The sequence below is a fragment of the Oncorhynchus nerka genome, linkage group LG27 (genome assembly GCF_034236695.1).
Source record: "Oncorhynchus nerka isolate Pitt River linkage group LG27, Oner_Uvic_2.0, whole genome shotgun sequence".
NCBI lineage: Eukaryota > Metazoa > Chordata > Actinopteri > Salmoniformes > Salmonidae > Oncorhynchus > Oncorhynchus nerka.
The window spans coordinates 97,980,630-98,001,980 of record NC_088422.1 but is presented as its reverse complement, the minus strand read 5'-3'; the positions used below and the strand labels follow the sequence as shown (position 1 = coordinate 98,001,980).

At 47.3% G+C, this 21,351-nt stretch overlaps 1 protein-coding gene across 2 annotated transcripts in view; it reads right to left on the bottom strand.

The window, feature by feature from the left end:
• pde8a (phosphodiesterase 8A) overlaps positions 1 to 21,351 on the bottom strand; it is a 266,783-nt gene that overhangs the window by 163,535 nt on the left and 81,897 nt on the right. For both annotated transcript variants that reach the window (XM_065012412.1, XM_065012413.1), the window contains one exon: positions 6,974 to 7,030. In XM_065012412.1, coding sequence (XP_064868484.1) covers positions 6,974 to 7,030 — 57 coding nt within the window. The remainder of the gene's footprint in view (positions 1 to 6,973; positions 7,031 to 21,351) is intronic.

Genomic DNA, 21,351 nt, shown 5'->3' with positions numbered 1-21,351 from the left:
ACTCCTCTGACTGGGTTAATAACTCCTCTATATCTGACTGGGTTAATAACTCCTCTATATCTGACTGGGTAAATAACTCCTCTATATCTGACTGGGTTAATAACTCCTCTATATCTGACTGGGTAAGTAACTCCTCTATATCTGACTGGGTTAATAACTCCTCTATATCTGACTGGGTTAATAACTCCTCTATATCTGACTGGGTGAATAACTCCTCTATATCTGACTGGGTTAATAACTCCTCTATATCTGACTGGGTTAATAACTCCTCTATATCTGACTGGGTTAATAACTCCTTTATATCTGACTGGGTTAATAACTCCTCCATATCTGACTAGGTTAATAACTCCTCTATATCTGACTGGGTAAATAACTTTATTTTGAGTTAATGGGGACCCACTGACTCAGACTCGAGCACTGGGACTTGGACTTCAGCCATAGGGACTCGTGACTCAACCATTTATAACTCAGGCATCGACTCAACCATTTATAACTCAGGGATCGACTCAACCATTTATAACTCAGGCATCGACTCAACCATTTATAACTCAGGCATCGACTCAACCATTTATAACTCAGGCATCGACTCAACCATTTATAACTCAGGCATCGACTCAACTATTTATAACTCAGGCATCGACTCAACCATTTATAACTCAGGGATCGACTCAACCATTTATAACTCAGGGATCGACTCAACCATTTATAACTCAGGGATTGACTCAACCATCTATAACTCAGGCATCGACTCGAGCAGAGGAGACTTTGGATTCGATTCGGACAGACAGTTAAGGACAGACAGACAGTTAAGGACAGACAGACAGTCAAGGACAGACCGACAGACAGTTAAGGACAGACAGACAGTTAAGGACAGACCGATAAACAGTTAAGGACAGACAGACAGACAGTTAAGGACAGACAGACAGTTAAGGATAGACCGACAGACAGTTAAGGACAGACCGTTAAGGACAGATCGACACAGTCAAGGACAGACCGACAGACAGTTAAGGACAGATCGACAGACAGTTAAGGACAGACAGACAGAGAAAGAAAGACAAAAGACAAGGCATTTAGTTGACTAAAATGTCCCCACTGTTTTCTTCATTTTGACAATAACTAGAGTAAATCATTATTCAAAAGACAAAAATGTGACTAAGACATAAGGATATTTAAGACAAAAGGACTAAGACTAGACTAAATCTAAATTAACACTGGTGCGTGCGTAGTTGGGATGGCGGGATTTGCTGATTCATCCAGATGAATTGTCTGGCTTTAGTCACACTAACCCTTCACCTCATCCAGTCTCCTCTCAGACCAAATCAGGCCACATCAGAGCACACAAGGGGTTTCCCCTACGCACAGATCTACGATCAGCTTCAGCTTCCCCAAATCCTGACCTAAATCATTAGTGGGGGGGAAATGCATCCTACTCTTACCAGGGCCCCTCTGGGCTCCAAGAAGGCCCAGCTAGCTAGCTAGCCTAGCATAACATTTATTTGAACCATATTCAATTTAAAAAGGCCCAGTTTGCCTAGCCTTACCAAAGATTATCTATTATATTGACAAGATAGCCGAGTGACCGCTGTAACAATAGAAATACATGTCTTCAAAAATGGAAGGCAGGAGGAAGGAGGCAAAATCAGGTGGAACCATTCTAGCCAATGAGAGGTTGGATACGCGTGTGAATAGCAAGCACGACTCCAATATAGAGTTATTTTTTTCAAAGTTTGAGAAATACCACATGCGTCCACTTATATCAGTGCAGCCGTAACAACCAAACCATTACGTAACATCTATTAGATCAAATAAACCTTACTTTGCAAACTAGCAATTACATTGTTTGTTGACCAAATTCGACACTCTCATTTACATTTACATTTAAGTCATTTAGCAGACGCTCTTATCCAGAGCGACTTACAAATTGGTGCATTCACTCTCATTGGGTAAACCTTCTCGCTTCAACCTCTTCCTCTTTGGCCTTCCTTAGCCCAGCGCTAACATAAATCAGTTTCTACTTCGGTCTGGCTAGCCTAGCTTAAACTAGCCTAACACAAACCATATTCCACCAAGGCCCAGCTACGTAGCCTAGCCTAGGCTAACACAAATCACATTCCGCTTAGGTCCAGCTAGCCTAGTTTAGGCTAAACTACATGGTTTGTGTTAGGCTAACACAAACCATATTCAACTTAGGTCCAGATAGCCTAGCCTTGCCTAGCAGAGCTAACACAAACTACATTCCACGTAGGTCCTGCTAGCCTAGCAACACAAATAATATCCACTTACTGTAGGTCCTGCTAGCCTAGTTTAGCGCTAACACAAACCATAATCCACTTATCTTCACACCCCTTGTCATTACAGGCAGCATACATATCCCGAGTAGTAGATGCATCATCGCAGAGCGATGGAGGCAGCTATGGAGGCAGGAATGCTGTCTGGAATTAGATGACAATTCCACAGTGGCATGTTGTTAGAAAAGTCAACATTCCTGCAGAGCCATGCAGGCAGACAGGAGGATTAGATATAGGTTATGTTATGTGGGCCCAGGCCAGGTCCTCTCAGGTAGACTGCCTACAGACAGACAGACTGCCTACAGACAGACAGACAGACAGACAGACAGTCAGACAGCGGTAGGAAAGTTAATTACTGCTAACACAGCTATTCAGACATGGGAAACCTTCTAACTTAAGCTATTCTTATTTATTTTTGACTTAAGCTATTCTTATTTATTTTTGACTTAAGCTATTCTGATAACACCAGTTCACAGTAGACAGGGTGGGAAAGCTACTATTCTGCTAACACCAGTTCACAGTAGACAGGGTGGGAAAGCTACCATTCTGATAACACCAGTTCACAGTAGACAGGGTGGGAAAGCTACTATTCTGCTAACACCAGTTCACAGTAGACAAGGTGGGAAAGCTACTATTCTGCAAATAAACCCATTCGGATAGTGATGGGAAAGCTACTTATTCACTGTAGATAGGGGTGGGCTAGCTACTTACTGAACCTACTGCTAACACACCCACTAGCCTAACTGTAGATAAGGTAAAGCTACTGCTAACACACACACTAGCCTAACTGTATATAAGGCTAAGCTACTTAGCTACTGCTAACACACACATTCAGATAGATGGCTAGTGTAGATAGTGGTGGGTAAGCTACTTATTGGGCTTACAAACACACCCATTCAGTGAAAAATCGTCTTACTGTGTCTAACTTAAGATGTCTGCAAACACACCCATTCATGGGAACCCTTACTCTACAACATACTGATACAGTACTATGCAAACAAACCTATTCAGATAGATGTGAAACCTTACCACACAAGATAACCTGCTAACAAACCTATTCAGAAGTCAATCATGGAAATCTCTTGTCCTGTCCATACAGCAGGCTGTAAACTGTCCATACAGCAGGCTGTAAACTGACCATACAGCAGGCTGTAAACTGACCATACAGCAGGCTGTAAACCGTCCATACAGCAGGCTGTAAACCGTCCATACAGCAGGCTGTAAACCGTCCATACAGCAGGCTGTAAACTGTCCATACAGCAGGCTGTAAACTGACCATACAGCAGGCTGTAAACTGACCATACAGCAGGCTGTAAACCGTCCATACAGCAGGCTGTAAACTGTCCATACAGCAGGCTGTAAACCGTCCATACAGCAGGCTGTAAACCGTCCAAAGCCGTCCATACAGCAGGCTGTAAACCGTCCATACAGCAGGCTGTAAACCGTCCATACAGCAGGCTGTAAACCGTCCATACAGCAGGCTGTAAACCGTCCATACAGCAGGCTGTAAACCGTCCATACAGCAGGCTGTAAACCGTCCATACAGCAGGCTGTAAACCGTCCATACAGCAGGCTGTAAACCGTCCATACAGCAGGCTGTAAACCGTCCATACAGCAGGCTGTAAACCGTCCATACAGCAGGCTGTAAACCGTCCATACAGCAGGCTGTAAACTGTCCATACAGCAGGCTGTAAACCGTCCATACAGCAGGCTGTAAACCGTCCATACAGCAGGCTGTAAACCGTCCATACAGCAGGCTGTAAACTGTCCATACAGCAGGCTGTCCAAACAGCAGGCTGTAAACCGTCCATACAGCAGGCTGTAAACAGCAGGCTGTAAACCGCCCATACAGCAGGCTGTAAACCGTCCATACAGCAGGCTGTAAACCGTCCATACAGCAGGCTGTAAACCGTCCATACAGCAGGCTGTAAACCGTCCATACAGCAGGCTGTAAACTGTCCATACAGCAGGCTGTAAACCGTCCATACAGCAGGCTGTAAACGTTGTAGACAACTGATGAAGGCTGTTGTTGGTTGGATAACGACACTTCTTTCTGTTTTATGTCATTGTTGTTTTACGTTGGTCTAAACAACTCATTCTAATAAATATAACAAGTATCCTGTCATTGAATGACAGGGACTATAATGTTGCACCTGTAGCAGTGACAGAGATGTACCTAATGCTGGAAAACAACAGGAGAACAGTTAGCCCTCCTCTGTGATTCAGACTTCCTGTAGTAGTTCACTGGATCTGGCACAGCCCTGTGTTTATTCCACAGACCAGTCAGACCGTACGTACTGCTAAAGTCCTCCCTGAGACCCGATGAAAATGACACACACACACAGGGGCATTCCTGTGCCATTTCAGAAAGTTGCAGGGAAATACGAATCACTGATGCATTTTGCTTGTCTTATAGTTTACTTGGTCAAATTAATGAGTTTTCTAATACACAGTTCAATGCATTTAGCTGATTTCCTACACAGTTCAATGCATTTAGCTGATTTCCTACACAGTTCAATGCATTTAGCTGATTTCCTACACAGTTCAATGCATTTAGCTGATTTCCTACACAGTTCAATGCATTTAGCTGATTTCCTACACAGTTCAATGCATTTAGCTGATTTCCTACACAGTTCAATGCATGTTTTAATTTGGTTTAATTCCGTTTTAATAAGAGAGAGACACAGAGGGATAGAAGGAGAGAGAGAGTGAGGGAGAGAGGGAAAGAAGGGGAGAGAGAGTGAGGGAGAGAGACATCGAGAGGGATAGAAGGGGAGAGAGAGTGAGGGAGAGAGACAGAGAGGGAAAGAAGGGGAGAGAGAGTGAGGGAGAGAGACATCGAGAGGGATAGAAGGGGAGAGAGAGTGAGGGAGAGAGACATAGAGAGGGAAAGAAGGGGAGAGAGAGTGAGGGAGAGAGACTTCGAGAGGGATAGAAGGGGAGAGAGAGTGAGGGAGAGAGACATTGAGAGGGAGAGAGACATCGAGAGAGAAAGGAGGGGAGAGAGAGTGAGTAAGCGTGAGAGAAAGTGGACTCCAAACTAGAAATATCTTCTGGTAGATTCAACAGTGTGAGGCTCTTCTTTTCTAGGAAGTGTTCTACACCGCTAGCCAGCACCTCCTCTAACCAGGTGTTCTACTCTACAAAGACACGTCTCACACACTAAGGCTAAACATATTACATGGGGTATTGTGTCTGTGCTGACAAAGGGTCTCTATAGTCAATACTATGGGATGGATCAAATCAACCTGCTTCAGCAACGTCTGGGTCCCAAAAAAGCACCCTGTTCATTATATACAGTATGTACTGCAGGTAATAGGGAGCCATTTGGGACGCACCCTTAGTTAGTTATGAACACAACACACGTCTTACTCTGGGCACTTAGAGGAGAGGTTACTTACTCTGAACACTTAGAGGAGAGGTTAATTACTCTGAACACTTAGATGATAGGCTAATTACTCTGAACACTTAGAGGAGAGCTAATTACTCTGAACACTTTGAGGAGAGGTTACGTACTCTGAAAACTTAGAGGAGAGGTTAATTACTCTGAACACTTAGAGGAGAGGTTACTTCCTCTGAACACTTAGAGGAGATACTTACTCTGAAAATTTAGAGGAGAGATTAATTACTCTGAACACTTAGAGGAGAGGTTACTGGGTATTTGTTATCGAGTGTTCTGGAACAATGAACATTCTAAGAAAACATAACCACTCCAGGAACTAAAATCACCTACAGTGAAAGTTTAAAAATGCCTTCTCACACAGACGCCCCTCCCCTCTCTCGCTGGGTCTCTCTCTCCTCCCTTCATCCCTCTCTCTATACTATCCCCCTCACCCCTCGCTCTCTCTGCGCCCCCCCCCCTCTCTCTCGTCACCTCACTACTGGATAGTTTAACACTAGACAAAGGAGAGAGCAGAGTGTTTGAGAGATGTGGTATAATGAGCCATTGACCATCGGTCAGAGAATGTCGGCCTTGCGGTGAAGTCACACACACACACACACAAGCATGCACAAACGCACAAATACACACACACACACACACACACACACACACACACACACACACACGCATACACACACACACACATATATAACATGCATTGTTCATTATAGTATGTCCATAGTGGTTGATGTTTGGCTCTGTTGCCTAGACAACACCAGGGTACGCCACACACAAAGCGTCCATTAACAGTTTATTGTTCTTCTGTTTGAATGTTTGAAAGGGGGGGATTGTTGTCTTAAAGACACTCAATCATTTTCAAATGGGAGATTATAGGCCTTGTTGTTTTGGGGAAAATCACAAAGTTGACCGTTTCCAATCTGATCAGGACATTCAACAGAGGAACCAATAGAAACTGTACCTCAGTTCTCAGTCTGATAAGGACATTCAACAGAGGAACCAATAGAAACTGTACCTCAGTTCTCAGTCTGATCAGGACATTCAACAGAGGAACCAATAGAAACTGTACCTCAGTTCTCAGTCTGATCAGGACATTCAACAGAGGAACCAATAGAAACTGTACCTCAGTTCTCAGTCTGATCAGGACATTCAACAGAGGAACCAATAGAAACTGTACCTCAGTTCTCAGTCTGATCAGGACATTCAACAGAGGAACTAATAGAAACTGTACCTCAGTTCTCAGTCTGATCAGGACATTCAACAGAGGGACCAATAGAAACTGTACCTCAAGATGATCTTCGTATAACCTCATTGGTCCAAACTGCACCTGGGTAAATGTGTTCTGAAACAAAAGGAAGGAGAATGGTTAGACAAACAATAGTTACACAGCACAGGCCCCAAAACATGTCATAGTCCAGACAGGCCTTCTGAACTATCTCATCAATGTAGAGAGAAAAATACATCATTTAAACTCTGATGAGAGAGAGACTAAAGATAGAGAGAGAGATAGTAAAGAGAGAGAGAGAGAGTAAAGATAGAGAGAGAGAGAGAGTAAAGAGTAGAGAGAGAGTAAAGATAGAGAGTAAAGAGAGAGAGAGTAAAGAGAGAGAGAGTAAAGAGAGAGATAGTAAAGAGAGATAGTAAAGAGAGAGATAGTAAAGAGAGATAGTAAAGAGAGAGATAGTAAAGTAAATGTAAAGAGAGAGATAGTAAAGAGAGAGAGTAAAGAGAGAGAGATAGTAAAGAGAGAGTAAAGAGTAAAGAGAGAGAGAGTAAAGAGTAAAGAGAGAGAGAGTAAAGAGAGAGAGTAAAGAGAGAGATAGTAAAGAGAGAGAGAGTAAAGAGAGAGAGAGTAAAGAGAGAGAGAAGAGAGAGAGTAAAGAGAGAGAGAGAGTAAAGAGAGAGAGATAGTAAGAGATAGTAAAGACAGAGAGAGAGATAGTAAAGACAGATAGTAAAGACAGAGAGAGAGAGATAGTAAAGACAGAGAGAGATAGTAAAGAGAGATATAGTAAAGACAGAGAGAGATAGTAAAGAGAGATAGTAAAGACAGAGAGAGAGATAGTAAAGAGAGATAGTAAAGACAGAGAGAGATATAGTAAAGACAGATAGTGAAGACAGAGAGAGAGATAGTAAAGACAGAGAGAGATAGTAAAGAGAGATAGTAAAGACAGAGAGAGAGATAGTAAAGAGAGATAGTAAAGACAGAGAGAGATAGTAAAGACATAGAGAGAGATAGTAAAGAGAGAGATAGTAAAGGCAGAGAGAGATAGTAAAGAGAGACATAGTAAAGACAGAGAGAGAGATAGTGTACAACGTAGAACACCAAATAATGCACACAGAGCAGAATTAGGCCGATGCCCACTAATTATCAAAATCCAGAAAATAGCCGTTAAATTACATAACCACCTAAAAGGAAGCGATTCCCAAACCTTCCATAACAAAGCCATCACCTACAGAGAGATGAACATGGAGAAGAGTCCCCTAAGCAAGCTGGTCCTGGGGCTCTGTTCACAAACACACCCTACAGAGCCCCAGGACAGCAGCACAATTACACCCAACCAAGTCATGAGAAAACAAAAAGATAATTACTTGACACATTGGAAAGAATTTACAAAAAAACAGAGCAAACTAGAATGCTATTTGGCCCTAAACAGAGAGTACACAGTGGCAGAATACCTGACCACTGTGACTGACTCAAACTTAAGGAAAGCTTTGACTATGTACAGACTCAGTGAGCATAGCCTTGCTATTGAGAAAGGCCGCCGAAGGCAGACATGGCTCTCAAGAGAAGACAAGCTATGTGCTCACTGCCCACAAAATGAGGTGGAAAATGAGCTGCACTTTCTAACCTCTTGCCAAATGTATGACCATATTAGAGACATACATTTCCCTCAGATGACACAGACCCACAAAGAATTTGAAAACCTGTTGCCACAAGGAAAGGTCAACCAGTGAATACAACCCATATTTATGCTCATTTATTTTCCCTTGTGTACCCTTAACCATTTGTACATCGTTACAACACTGTATATATACATAATATGACATTTGTAATGTCTTTATTGATTTGAAACTTCTATATGTGTAATGTTTACTGTTCATTTTTTATTGTTTATTTCACTTTTGTATAATATCTACCTCACTTGCTTTGGCAATGTTAACACATGTTTCCCTTGAGAATAAAGCCCCTTGAATTGAATTGAGAGAGAGAGAGAGAGAGAGAGAGAGAGAGAGAGAGAGAGAGAGAGAGAGAGAGAGAGAGAGAGAGAGGTGCTTCTGTCACCAACCAAGTTAGGGCCTGCAGCAGCACCTAGACCTTATGCACAGATTCTGTCAGACCTGGGCCCTGACAGTAAATCTCAGTAAGACCAAAATAATGGTGTCCCAAAAAGGTCCAGTCACCAGGACCACAAATACAAATTCCATCTAGACTCTGTTGCCCTAGAGCACACAAAAAACTATACATACCTTGGCCTAAACATCAGCGCCACAGGTAACTTCCACAAAGCTGTGAACGATCTGAGAGACAAGGCAAGAAGGGCATTCTATGCCATCAAAAGGAACATAAATTTCAACATACCAATTAGGATTAGGCTAAAAATACTTGAATCAGTCATAGAGCCCATTGCCCTCTATGGTTGTGAGGTCTGGGGTCCGCTCACCAACCAAGACTTCACAAAATGGGACAAACACCAAATTGAGACTGCACACAGAATTCTGCAAAAATATCCTCCGTGTACAACGTAGAACACCAAATAATGCATGCAGAGCAGAATTAGGCCGATACCCACTAATTATCAAAATCCAGAAAAGAGCCGTTAAATTCTATAACCACCTAAAAGGAAGCGATTCCCAAACCTTCCATAACAAAGCCATCACCTACAGAGAGATGAACCTGGAGAAGGGGCTCTGGGGTCCTGGGGCTCTGTTCACAAACACAAACACACCCTACAGAGCCCCAGGACATCAGCACAATTAGACCCAACCAAATCACGAGGAAACAAAAAGATAATTACTTGACACATTGGAAAGAATTAACAAAAAAACAGAGCAAACTAGAATGCTATTTGGCCCTAAACAGAGAGTACACAGTGGCAGAATACCTGACCACTGTGACTGACCCAAAATTAAGGTAAGCTTTGACTATGTACAGACTCAGTGAGCATAGCCTTGCTATTGAGAAAGGCCGCCATAGGCAGACATGGCTCTCAAGAGAAGACAGGCTATGTGCTCACTGCCCACAAAATGAGGTGGAAACTGAGCTGCACTTCCTAACCTCCTGCCCAATGTATGACCATATTAGAGAGACATATTTCCCTCAGATTACACAGATCCACAAAGAATTCGAAAACAAATCCAATTTTGATAAACTCCCATATCTACTGGGTGAAATTCCACAGTGTTCCATCACAGCAGCAAGATTTGTGACCTGTTGCCACGAGAAAAGGGCAACCAGTGAAGAACAAACACCATTTTTTTAAAAGTACCTTGGCATCATACTTGATTCCAACCTCTCTTTTAAAAAGCATGTGAAAAAGGTAATTCAAATAACCAAATTCAACCTAGCTAATTTCCGATTTATACGAAATTGTTTGACTACAGAGGTAGCAAAACTGTACTTCGAATCTATGATACTCCCCCACTTAACATACTGCTTGACTAGTTGGGCCCAAGCTTGCTGTACAACATTAAAACCTATTCAGTCTGTCTACAAACAGGCTCTCAAAGTGCTTGATAGGAAGCCCAATAGCCATCATCATTGTCACATCCTTAGAAAGCATGAGCTCTTGAGTTGGGAAAATCTTGTGCAATACACCGACGCATGTCTTGTATTCAAGATCCTTAATGGCCTGGCTCCCCCTCCACTCAATATTTTTGTTAAACAGAAAACCCAGACATATGGCAGCAGATCCACAAGGTCTGCCATGAGAGGTGACTGTATAGTTCCCCTAAGGAAAAGCACCTTTAGTAAATCTGCATTCTCTGTGAGAGCTTCCCATGTCTGGAATACACTGCCATCAGACACACATAACTGCACCACATATCACACTTTCACAAAATGCTTGAAGACATGGCTAAAGGTCAATCAGATTTGTGAACATGGTCCCTAGCTGTGTGTTGCCGCTTTCCATGTTGTCTGTTGTCTGTAGCTTGTGAGGTGTGGAAACACATTGTTGCTTTTATGAATTTTGTCTTGCTGCTTTTTGTTCTATGTTGCTCTGTATGTATGCTATGTCTTGCTTGTCCTATGTTGCTATGTCTTGCTTGTTCTATGTTACTATTGTCTATATTGTAATTGTTTTTAATAACCTGCCCAGGGACTGCGGTTGAAAATTAGCCGGCTGGCTAAAACCGGCACTTTTACTTTAACGTTGATTAATGTGCACTGTCCCTGTAAAAATAAAAAATAAACTCAAACTCAAACTCATTGTAAATACAACCCATATTTATGCTTATTTATTTTCCCTTGTATACCTTAACCATTTGTACATTGTTAAAACACTGTATATATATAATATGACATTTGTAATGTCTTTATTGTTTTGAAACTTCTGTATGTGTAATGTTTACTGTTAATTTTTATTGTTTATTTCACTTTATATATTCACTTTATATATTATCTACCTCACTTGCTTTGGCAATGTTAACACATGTTTCCCATGCCAATAAAGCCCTTGAATTGAATTGAATTGAGAGAGAGAGAGAGAGAGACAGAGAGACAGAGACAGAGAGAGAGAGAGTGAGAGACATAGATAGAGAGAGAGAGAGACAGAGCGTAAAGAAAGGGAGAGAGAGACAGAGAGGGAGAGAATCAGTATTTTCTCTCTATTCTTCTGTCTGCAAATAATTTAGCTTCCTTCCTGCTAAGTGGCAGCCCACCTCATGCAGGGGTTAAGTAACCATGGTAACCAAGCCCCTTGCGAGCTGCCATCCCTATAGAATTCCTCTCATTTCTTCCAGTAAACAATCTGTGCACGTGAGACACACACACACACACACACACACACACACACACACACACACACACACACACTGAAACACAGACACACAGGCTCACACATCTCTGAAACACACGCAGACACGGGCAAAGATGAATTAGTGAAAACATGGCGTGTGGGCAGCTTTAAATCACTTAGTTGTTGGTAAAAGGTAAGTGAGGAAAACAGAGAGGCACAGAGAAAGATGATCACAGCCAGGTAGTACTGACGTCACAGAGAAAAGTCCCTAGGCCCTGACTGACTGACTGGCTGACAGGCTGACTGGCTGACAGGCTGGCTGGCTGACTGGCTGGCTGACTGACTGGCTGGCTGACAGGCTGACTGACTGACTGACTGGCTGGCTGGCTAGCTGGCTGACTGCTGTAAAGTCTACCAAGAATCCCAATGACATCACAGAGGGGTTGCTAGTGTTGATGCATTCTGTGATAATCTGTTCTTTCTCAGGGAGAGAGGGAGGAACAGAGGAGGAGAGGGTCGGGGGCAAGAGGAAAGGAGAGAAGGATGGAAGGAGAGAGGATAGAAGGATGGAGGGAGAGAGGAGAGAAGGATGGAGAGAGAGGAGATAAGGATGGAGGGAGAGAAGGATGGAAGGAGAGAGGAGATAAGGATGGAGGGAGAGAAGGATGAGAGAGAGGAGAGAAAGATGGAGAGAAGGATGGAGAGAGAGGAGAGAAAGATGGAGAGAGAGGAGATAAGGATGGAGAGAGAGAGGAGAGAGGGATGGAGGGAGAGAGGAGAATAATTTATGGGAGAGAGGAGAGAGAGGAGAGGGATGGAAAGAGAGGAGAGATGGATGAAGGGAGAGAAGGATGGAGAGAGAGAGGAGAGAAGGATGGAGCGAGAGAGGAGAGAAGGATGGAGAGAGAGAGGAGAGAAGGATGGAGAGAGAGAGAGAGAGGAGAGAAGGATGGAGAGAGAGGAGAGAAGGATGGAGAGAGAGAGAAGTTTCCCCTCGTGTGCAGACCAGCTCAGTCTATAACAGGTCATGACGACAGACAGACAGACAGACAGACAGACAGACAGACAGACAGACAGACAGACAGACAGACAGACAGACAGACAGACAGACAGACAGACAGACAGACAGACAGACAGACAGACACACACACACACACACACACGCGCGCAGCTAAGAGTAAGTGACAGCTCCGTTGAGCTGGTGAGAGAGAGAGAGAGAGAGAGAGAGAGGAGAAAGAGAGAGAGAGGGGGAGAGAGGAGAAAGAGAGAGGGGGAGAGGAGAAAGAGAGAGAGAGGGGGAGAGAGGAGAAAGAGAGAGAGAGGGGGAGAGAGGAGAAAGAGAGAGAGAGAGAGAGAGGGGGAGAGAGGAGAAAGAGAGAGAGGAAAAAGAGAGAGAGGGGGAGGGGGAGAGAGAGGGGGGAGAGAGGAGAGAGAGAGAGAGAGGAGAGAGAGAGAGAGAGGAGAGAGAGAGAGAGAGAGAGAGGAGAAAGAGAGAGAGAGAGAGAGAGAGAGAGAGAGAGAGAGAGCGCGACATATTCCTCTACGTTTACGGACATATTCAATCGCTCCCTAACCCAGTCTGTTGTCCCCACATGCATCAAGACAGCTACCATTGTTCCTGTACCCAGGAAGGCAAAGATAACTGAACTAAATGACTACCGCCCTGTAGCACTCACTTCTGTCATCATGAAGTGCTTTGAGAGACGAGTCAAGGATCATAACACCTCCACCTTACAGGCCACCGTGGACCCACTTCAGGTTGCATACCGCCCCAACAGGTCCCCAGACGATGCAATCGCCATCACACTGCCCACTGCCCTGTCCCATCTGGACAACAGGAATACCTGTGTAAGAATGCTGTTTATTGACTACAGCTCATCATTTAACACCATAGTACCCTCTAAACTCATCATCAAGCTGGAGGCCCTGGGTCTCAACCCCGTATCACAGCCTGGTACGGTAACTGGCAGCATCCTGTCTGGCTGTATCACACAGCCTGGTACGGTAACTGGCAGCATCCTGTCCGGCTGTAACACAGCCTGGTACGGTAACTGGCAGCATCCTGTCCGGCTGTATCACAGCCTGGTACGGTAATTGGCAGCATCCTGTCCGGCTGTATCACAGCCTGGTACGGTGACTGGCAGCATCCTGTCGGGCTGTATCACAGCCTGGTACGGTAACTGGCAGCATCCTGTCTGGCTGTATCACAGCCTGGTATGGTAACTGGCAGCATCCTGTCTGGCTGTATCACAGCCTGGTATGGTAACTGGCAGCATCCTGTTGGGCTGTATCACAGACTGGTATGGTAACTGGCAGCATCCTGTTGGGCTGTATCACAGCCTGGTACGGTAACTGGCAGCATCCTGTCTGGCTGTATCACAGCCTGGTACGGTGACTGGCAGCATCCTGTCCGGCTGTATCACAGCCTGGTACGGTAACTGGCAGCATCCTGTCCGGCTGTATCACAGCCTGGTACGGTACCTGGCAGCATCCTGTCTGGCTGTATCACTGCCTGGTACGGTAACTGGCAGCATCCTGTCTGGCTGTATCACAGCCTGGTACGGTAACTGGCAGCATCCTGTCCGGCTGTATCACAGCCTGGTACGGCAACTGGCAGCATCCTGTCCGGCTGTATCACAGCCTGGTACGGCAACTGGCAGCATCCTGTTGGGCTGTATCACAGCCTGGTACTGTAACTGGCAGCATCCTGTCCGGCTGTATCACAGCCTGGTACGGTAACTGGCAGCATCCTGTCCGGCTGTATCACAGCCTGGTACGGCAACTGGCAGCATCCTGTTGGGCTGTATCACAGCCTGGTACGGTAACTGCACCGCCCTCAACCGCAGTATCCCAAGAACGACAACATCACTGACATTCATACATATAAAATGTTCTTTCAGTTTCAAGAAAACAAACATTTAGAATTCGAGGTCCTGAAGTACTTCCATACTATAAAACAATCTCTCTTCTGTGAGACAGATTCTATCCCGTTACTACAAAGGCAAAAACCTAACAGAAACACGGGTCAAATCGTACAGTTCTGTCAGTAGCCCGATACAACATGCAGTATACAGGTGTAGTGCAGACTCTTGAGTTAGTGTTTATGGACTACAGTCAGTCAGCCAGCCAGCCGGACTTTACTATGAGACAACCATCAGCCAGTCAGTCAGTCAGTCAGCCAGCCGGAATTTACTATGAGACGACCATCAGCCAGTCAGTCAGCCAGCCAGCCAGCCAGACTTTACTATGAGACGACCATCAGCCAGTCAGTCAGCCAGCCGGACTTTACTATGAGACGAACATCAGCCAGTCAGTCAGTCAGCCAGCAGGACTTTACTATGAGACGACCATCAGCCAGTCAGTCAGTCAGTCAGCCAGCCAGACTTTACTATGAGACGACCATCAGCCAGTCAGTCAGTCAGCCAGCAGGACTTTACTATGAGACGACCATCAGCCAGTCAGTCAGCCAGCCAGCCGGACAATACTATGAGATGACCATCAGCCAGTCAGTCAGCCAGCCAGCCGGACAATACTATGAGACGACCATCAGCCAGTCAGTCAGTCAAACAGCAGGACCTTACTATGAGACAACCATCAGCCAGTCAGTCAGCCGGACTTTACTATGAGACAACCATTAGCCAGTCAGTCAGTCAGCCAGCTGGACTTTACTATGAGATGACCATCAGCCAGTCAGTCAGTCAGCCAGCCAGCTGGACTTTACTATGAGACGAACATCAGCCAGTCAGTCTGCCAGCCAGCCGGACTTTACTATGAGACGACCATCAGCCAGTCAGTCAGCCAGCCAGCCGGACTTTACTATGAGACCACCATCAGCCAGTCAGTCAGTCAGTCAGCCAGCAGGACTTTACTATGAGACGACCATCAGCCAGTCAGTCAGTCAGCCAGCCGGACTTTACTATGAGACGACCATCAGCCAGTCAGTAAGCCAGCCAGCCGGACTTTACTATGAGACGACCATCAGCCAGTCAGTCAGCCAGCCAGCCGGACTTTACTATGAGACGACCATCAGCCAGTCAGTCAGCCAGCCAGCCGGACTTTACTATGAGATGACTATCAGCCAGTCAGTCAGTCAGCCAGCCGGAATTTACTATGAGACGACCATCAGCCAGTCAGTCAGTCAGCCAGCAGGACTTTACTATGAGACGACCATCAGCCAGTCAGTCAGTCAGCCAGCCGGACTTTACTATGAGACGACCATCAGCCAGTCAGTAAGCCAGCCAGCCGGACTTTACTATGAGACGACCATCAGCCAGTCAGTCAGCCAGCCAGCCGGACTTTACTATGAGATGACCATCAGCCAGTCAGTCAGCCAGCCAGCCGGACTTTACTATGAGATGACTATCAGCCAGTCAGTCAGTCAGCCAGCCGGAATTTACTATGAGACGACCATCAGCCAGTCAGTCAGTCAGCCAGCAGGACTTTACTATGAGACGACCATCAGCCAGTCAGTCAGTCAGCCAGCCGGACTTTACTATGAGACGACCATCAGCCAGTCAGTAAGCCAGCCAGCCGGACTTTACTATGAGACGACCATCAGCCAGTCAGTCAGCCAGCCAGCCGGACTTTACTATGAGACGACCATCAGCCAGTCAGTGAGCCAGCCAGCCGGACTTTACTATGAGATGACTATCAGCCAGTCAGTCAGTCAGCCAGCCGGAATTTACTATGAGACAACCATCAGCCAGTCAGTCAGTCAGCCAGCAAGACTTTACTATGAGACGACCATCAGCCAGTCAGTCAGTCAGTCAGCCAGCCAGACTTTACTATGAGACGACCATCAGCCAGTCAGTCAGTCAGCCAGCAGGACTTTACTATGAGACGACCATCAGCCAGTCAGTCAGCCAGCCAGCCGGACAATACTATGAGATGACCATTAGCCAGTCAGTCAGCCAGCCAGCCGGACAATACTATGAGACGACCATCAGCCAGTCAGTCAGTCAAACAGCAGGACCTTACTATGAGACAACCATAAGCCAGTCAGTCAGCCGGACTTTACTATGAGACAACCATTAGCCAGTCAGTCAGTCAGCCAGCTGGACTTTACTATGAGACGACCATCAGCCAGTCAGTCAGTCAGCCAGCCTGCCGGACTTTACTATGAGACGAACATCATCCAGTCAGTCAGCCAGCCAGCCGGACTTTACTATGAGACGACCATCAGCCAGTCAGTCAGTCAGTCAGCCAGCCAGACTTTACTATGAGACGACCATCAGCCAGTCAGTCAGTCAGCCAGCAGGACTTTACTATGAGACGACCATCAGCCAGTCAGTCAGTCAGCCAGCCGGACTTTACTATGAGACGACCATCAGCCAGTCAGTAAGCCAGCCAGCCGGACTTTACTATGAGACGACCATCAGCCAGTCAGTCAGCCAGCCAGCCGGACTTTACTATGAGACGACCATCAGCCAGTCAGTCAGCCAGCCAGCCAGACTTTACTATGAGATGACTATCAGCCAGTCAGTCAGTCAGCCAGCCGGAATTTACTATGAGACGACCATCAGCCAGTCAGTCAGTCAGCCAGCAGGACTTTACTATGAGACGACCATCAGCCAGTCAGTCAGTCAGCCAGCCGGACTTTACTATGAGACGACCATCAGCCAGTCAGTAAGCCAGCCAGCCGGACTTTACTATGAGACGACCATCAGCCAGTCAGTCAGTCAGCCAGCCGGAATTTACTATGAGACGACCATCAGCCAGTCAGTCAGTCATTCAGCAGGACTTTACCCTGAGACGACCATCAGCCAGTCAGTCAGCCAGCCAGCCAGCCAGCCGGACTTTACTATGAGACGACCATCAGCCAGTCAGTCAGTCAGCCAGCAGGACTTTACCCTGAGACGACCATCAGCCAGTCAGTCAGTCAGCCAGCAGGACTTTACTATGAGACGACCATCAGCGAGTCAGTCAGCCAGCCAGCCAGCCAGCCAGCCAGACTTTACTATGAGACGACCATCAGCCAGCCATCCAGTCAGTCAGCCAGCCAGCCAGACTTTACTATGAGACGACCATCAGCCAGTCAGTCAGTCAGCCAGCCGGACTTTACTATGAGACGACCATCAGCCAGTCAGTCAGCCATCCAGCCGGACTTTACTATGAGACTACCATCAGCCAGTCAGTCAGTCAGCCAGCAGGACTTTACTATGAGACGACCATCAGCCGGTCAGTCAGTCAGCCAGCCAGCCGGACTTTACTATGAGACGACTATCAGCCAGTCAGTCAGTCAGCCAGCAGGACGTTACTATGAGACGACCATCAGCCAGCCAGTCAGCCGGACTTTACTATGAGACGACCATCAGCCAGTCAGTCAGCCAGCCAGCCAGCCGGACTTTACTATGAGACGACCATCAGCCAGCCAGCCAGTCAGTCAGCCAGCCAGCCGGACTTTACTATGAGACGACCATCAGCCAATCAGTCAGTCAGCCAGCCGGACTTTACTATGAGACGACCATCAGCCAGTCAGTCAGCCATCCAGCCGGACTTTACTATGAGACGACCATCAGCCAGTCAGTCAGCCAGCCAGCCGGAATTTACTATGAGACGACCATCAGCCAGTCAGTCAGCCAGCCAGCCGGACTTTACTATGAGACGACCATCAGCCAGTTAGTCAGTCAGCCAGCCGGACTTTACTATGAGACGACCATCAGCCAGTCAGTAAGCCAGCCAGCCGGACTTTACTATGAGACGACCATCAGCCAGTCAGTCAGCCAGCCAGCCGGACTTTACTATGAGACGACCATCAGCCAGTCAGTCAGCCAGCCAGCCGGACTTTACTATGAGATGACTATCAGCCAGTCAGTCAGTCAGCCAGCCGGAATTTACTATGAGACGACCATCAGCCAGTCAGTCAGTCAGCCAGCAGGACTTTACTATGAGACGACCATCAGCCAGTCAGTCAGTCAGCCAGCCGGACTTTACTATGAGACGACCATCAGCCAGTCAGTAAGCCAGCCAGCCGGACTTTACTATGAGACGACCATCAGCCAGTCAGTCAGCCAGCCAGCCGGACTTTACTATGAGACGACCATCAGCCAGTCAGTCAGCCAGCCAGCCGGACTTTACTATGAGATGACTATCAGCCAGTCAGTCAGTCAGCCAGCCGGAATTTACTATGAGACAACCATCAGCCAGTCAGTCAGTCAGCCAGCAGGACTTTACTATGAGACGACCATCAGCCAGTCAGTCAGTCATTCAGCAGGACTTTACCCTGAGACGACCATCAGCCAGTCAGTCAGCCAGCCAGCCAGCCAGCCGGACTTTACTATGAGACGACCATCAGCCAGTCAGTCAGTCAGCCAGCAGGACTTTACCCTGAGACGACCATCAGCCAGTCAGTCAGTCAGCCAGCAGGACTTTACTATGAGACGACCATCAGCCAGTCAGTCAGCCAGCCAGCCAGACTTTACTATGAGACGACCATCAGCCAGCCAGCCAGTCAGTCAGCCAGCCAGCCAGACTTTACTATGAGACGACCATCAGCCAGTCAGTCAGTCAGCCAGCCGGACTTTACTATGAGACGACCATCAGCCAGTCAGTCAGCCATCCAGCCGGACTTTACTATGAGACTACCATCAGCCAGTCAGTCAGTCAGCCAGCAGGACTTTACTATGAGACGACCATCAGCCGGTCAGTCAGTCAGCCAGCCAGCCGGACTTTACTATGAGACGACTATCAGCCAGTCAGTCAGTCAGCCAGCAGGACTTTACCCTGAGACGACCATCAGCCAGTCAGTCAGCCAGCCAGCCGGACGTTACTATGAGACGACCATCAGCCAGCCAGTCAGCCGGACTTTACTATGAGACGACCATCAGCCAGTCAGTCAGCCAGCCAGCCAGCCGGACTTTACTATGAGACGACCATCAGCCAGCCAGCCAGTCAGTCAGCCAGCCAGCCGGACTTTACTATGAGACGACAACCAGCCAATCAGTCAGTCAGCCAGCCGGACTTTACTATGAGACGACCATCAGCCAGTCAGTCAGCCATCCAGCCGGACTTTACTATGAGACGACCATCAGCCAGTCAGTCAGCCAGCCAGCCGGACTTTACTATGAGACGACCATCAGCCAGTCAGTCAGCCAGCCAGCCGGACTTTACTATGAGATGACTATCAGCCAGTCAGTCAGTCAGCCAGCCGGAATTTACTATGAGACAACCATCAGCCAGTCAGTCAGTCAGCCAGCAGGACTTTACTATGAGACGACCATCAGCCAGTCAGTCAGTCATTCAGCAGGACTTTACCCTGAGACGACCATCAGCCAGTCAGTCAGCCAGCCAGCCAGCCAGCCGGACTTTACTATGAGACGACCATCAGCCAGTCAGTCAGTCAGCCAGCAGGACTTTACCCTGAGACGACCATCAGCCAGTCAGTCAGTCAGCCAGCAGGACTTTACTATGAGACGACCATCAGCCAGTCAGTCAGCCAGCCAGCCAGACTTTACTATGAGACGACCATCAGCCAGCCAGCCAGTCAGTCAGCCAGACTTTACTATGAGACGACCATCAGCCAGTCAGTCAGTCAGCCAGCCGGACTTTACTATGAGACAACATTCAGCCAGTCAGTCAGCCATCCAGCCGGACTTTACTATGAGACGACCATCAGCCGGTCAGTCAGCCAGCCAGCCGGACGTTACTATGAGACGACCATCAGCCAGCCAGTCAGCCGGACTTTACTATGAGACGACCATCAGCCAGTCAGTCAGCCAGCCAGCCAGCCAGCCGGACTTTACTATGAGACGACCATCAGCCAGCCAGCCAGTCAGTCAGCCAGCCAGCCGGACTTTACTATGAGGCGACCATCAGCCAGCCAGTCAGCCGGACTTTACTATGAGACGACCATCAGCCAATCAGTCAGTCAGCCAGCCGGACTTTACTATGAGACGACCATCAGCCAGTCAGTCAGCCATCCAGCCGGACTTTACTATGAGACGACCATCAGCCAGTCAGTCAGTCAGCCAGCCGGAATTTACTATGAGACAACCATCAGCCAGTCAGTCAGTCAGCCAGCAGGACTTTACTATGAGACGACCATCAGCCAGTCAGTCAGTCATTCAGCAGGACTTTACCCTGAGACGACCATCAGCCAGTCAGTCAGCCAGCCAGCCAGACAGCCGGACTTTACTATGAGACGACCATCAGCCAGTCAGTCAGTCAGCCAGCAGGACTTTACCCTGAGACGACCATCAGCCAGTCAGTCAGTCAGCCAGCAGGACTTTACTATGAGACGACCATCAGCCAGTCAGTCAGCCAGCCAGCCAGCCAGCCAGACTTTACTATGAGACGACCATCAGCCAGCCAGCCAGTCAGTCAGCCAGCCAGCCAGACTTTACTATGAGACGACCATCAGCCAGTCAGTCAGTCAGCCAGCCGGACTTTACTATGAGACGACCATCAGCCAGTCAGTCAGTCAGCCAGCAGGACTTTACTATGAGACGACCATCAGCCGGTCAGTCAGTCAGCCAGCCAGCCGGACTTTACTATGAGACGACTATCAGCCAGTCAGTCAGTCAGCCAGCAGGACTTTACCCTGAGACGACCATCAGCCAGTCAGTCAGCCAGCCAGCCGGACGTTACTATGAGACGACCATCAGCCAGCCAGTCAGCCGGACTTTACTATGAGACGACCATCAGCCAGTCAGCCAGCCAGCCGGACTTTACTATGAGACGACCATCAGCCAGCCAGCCAGTCAGT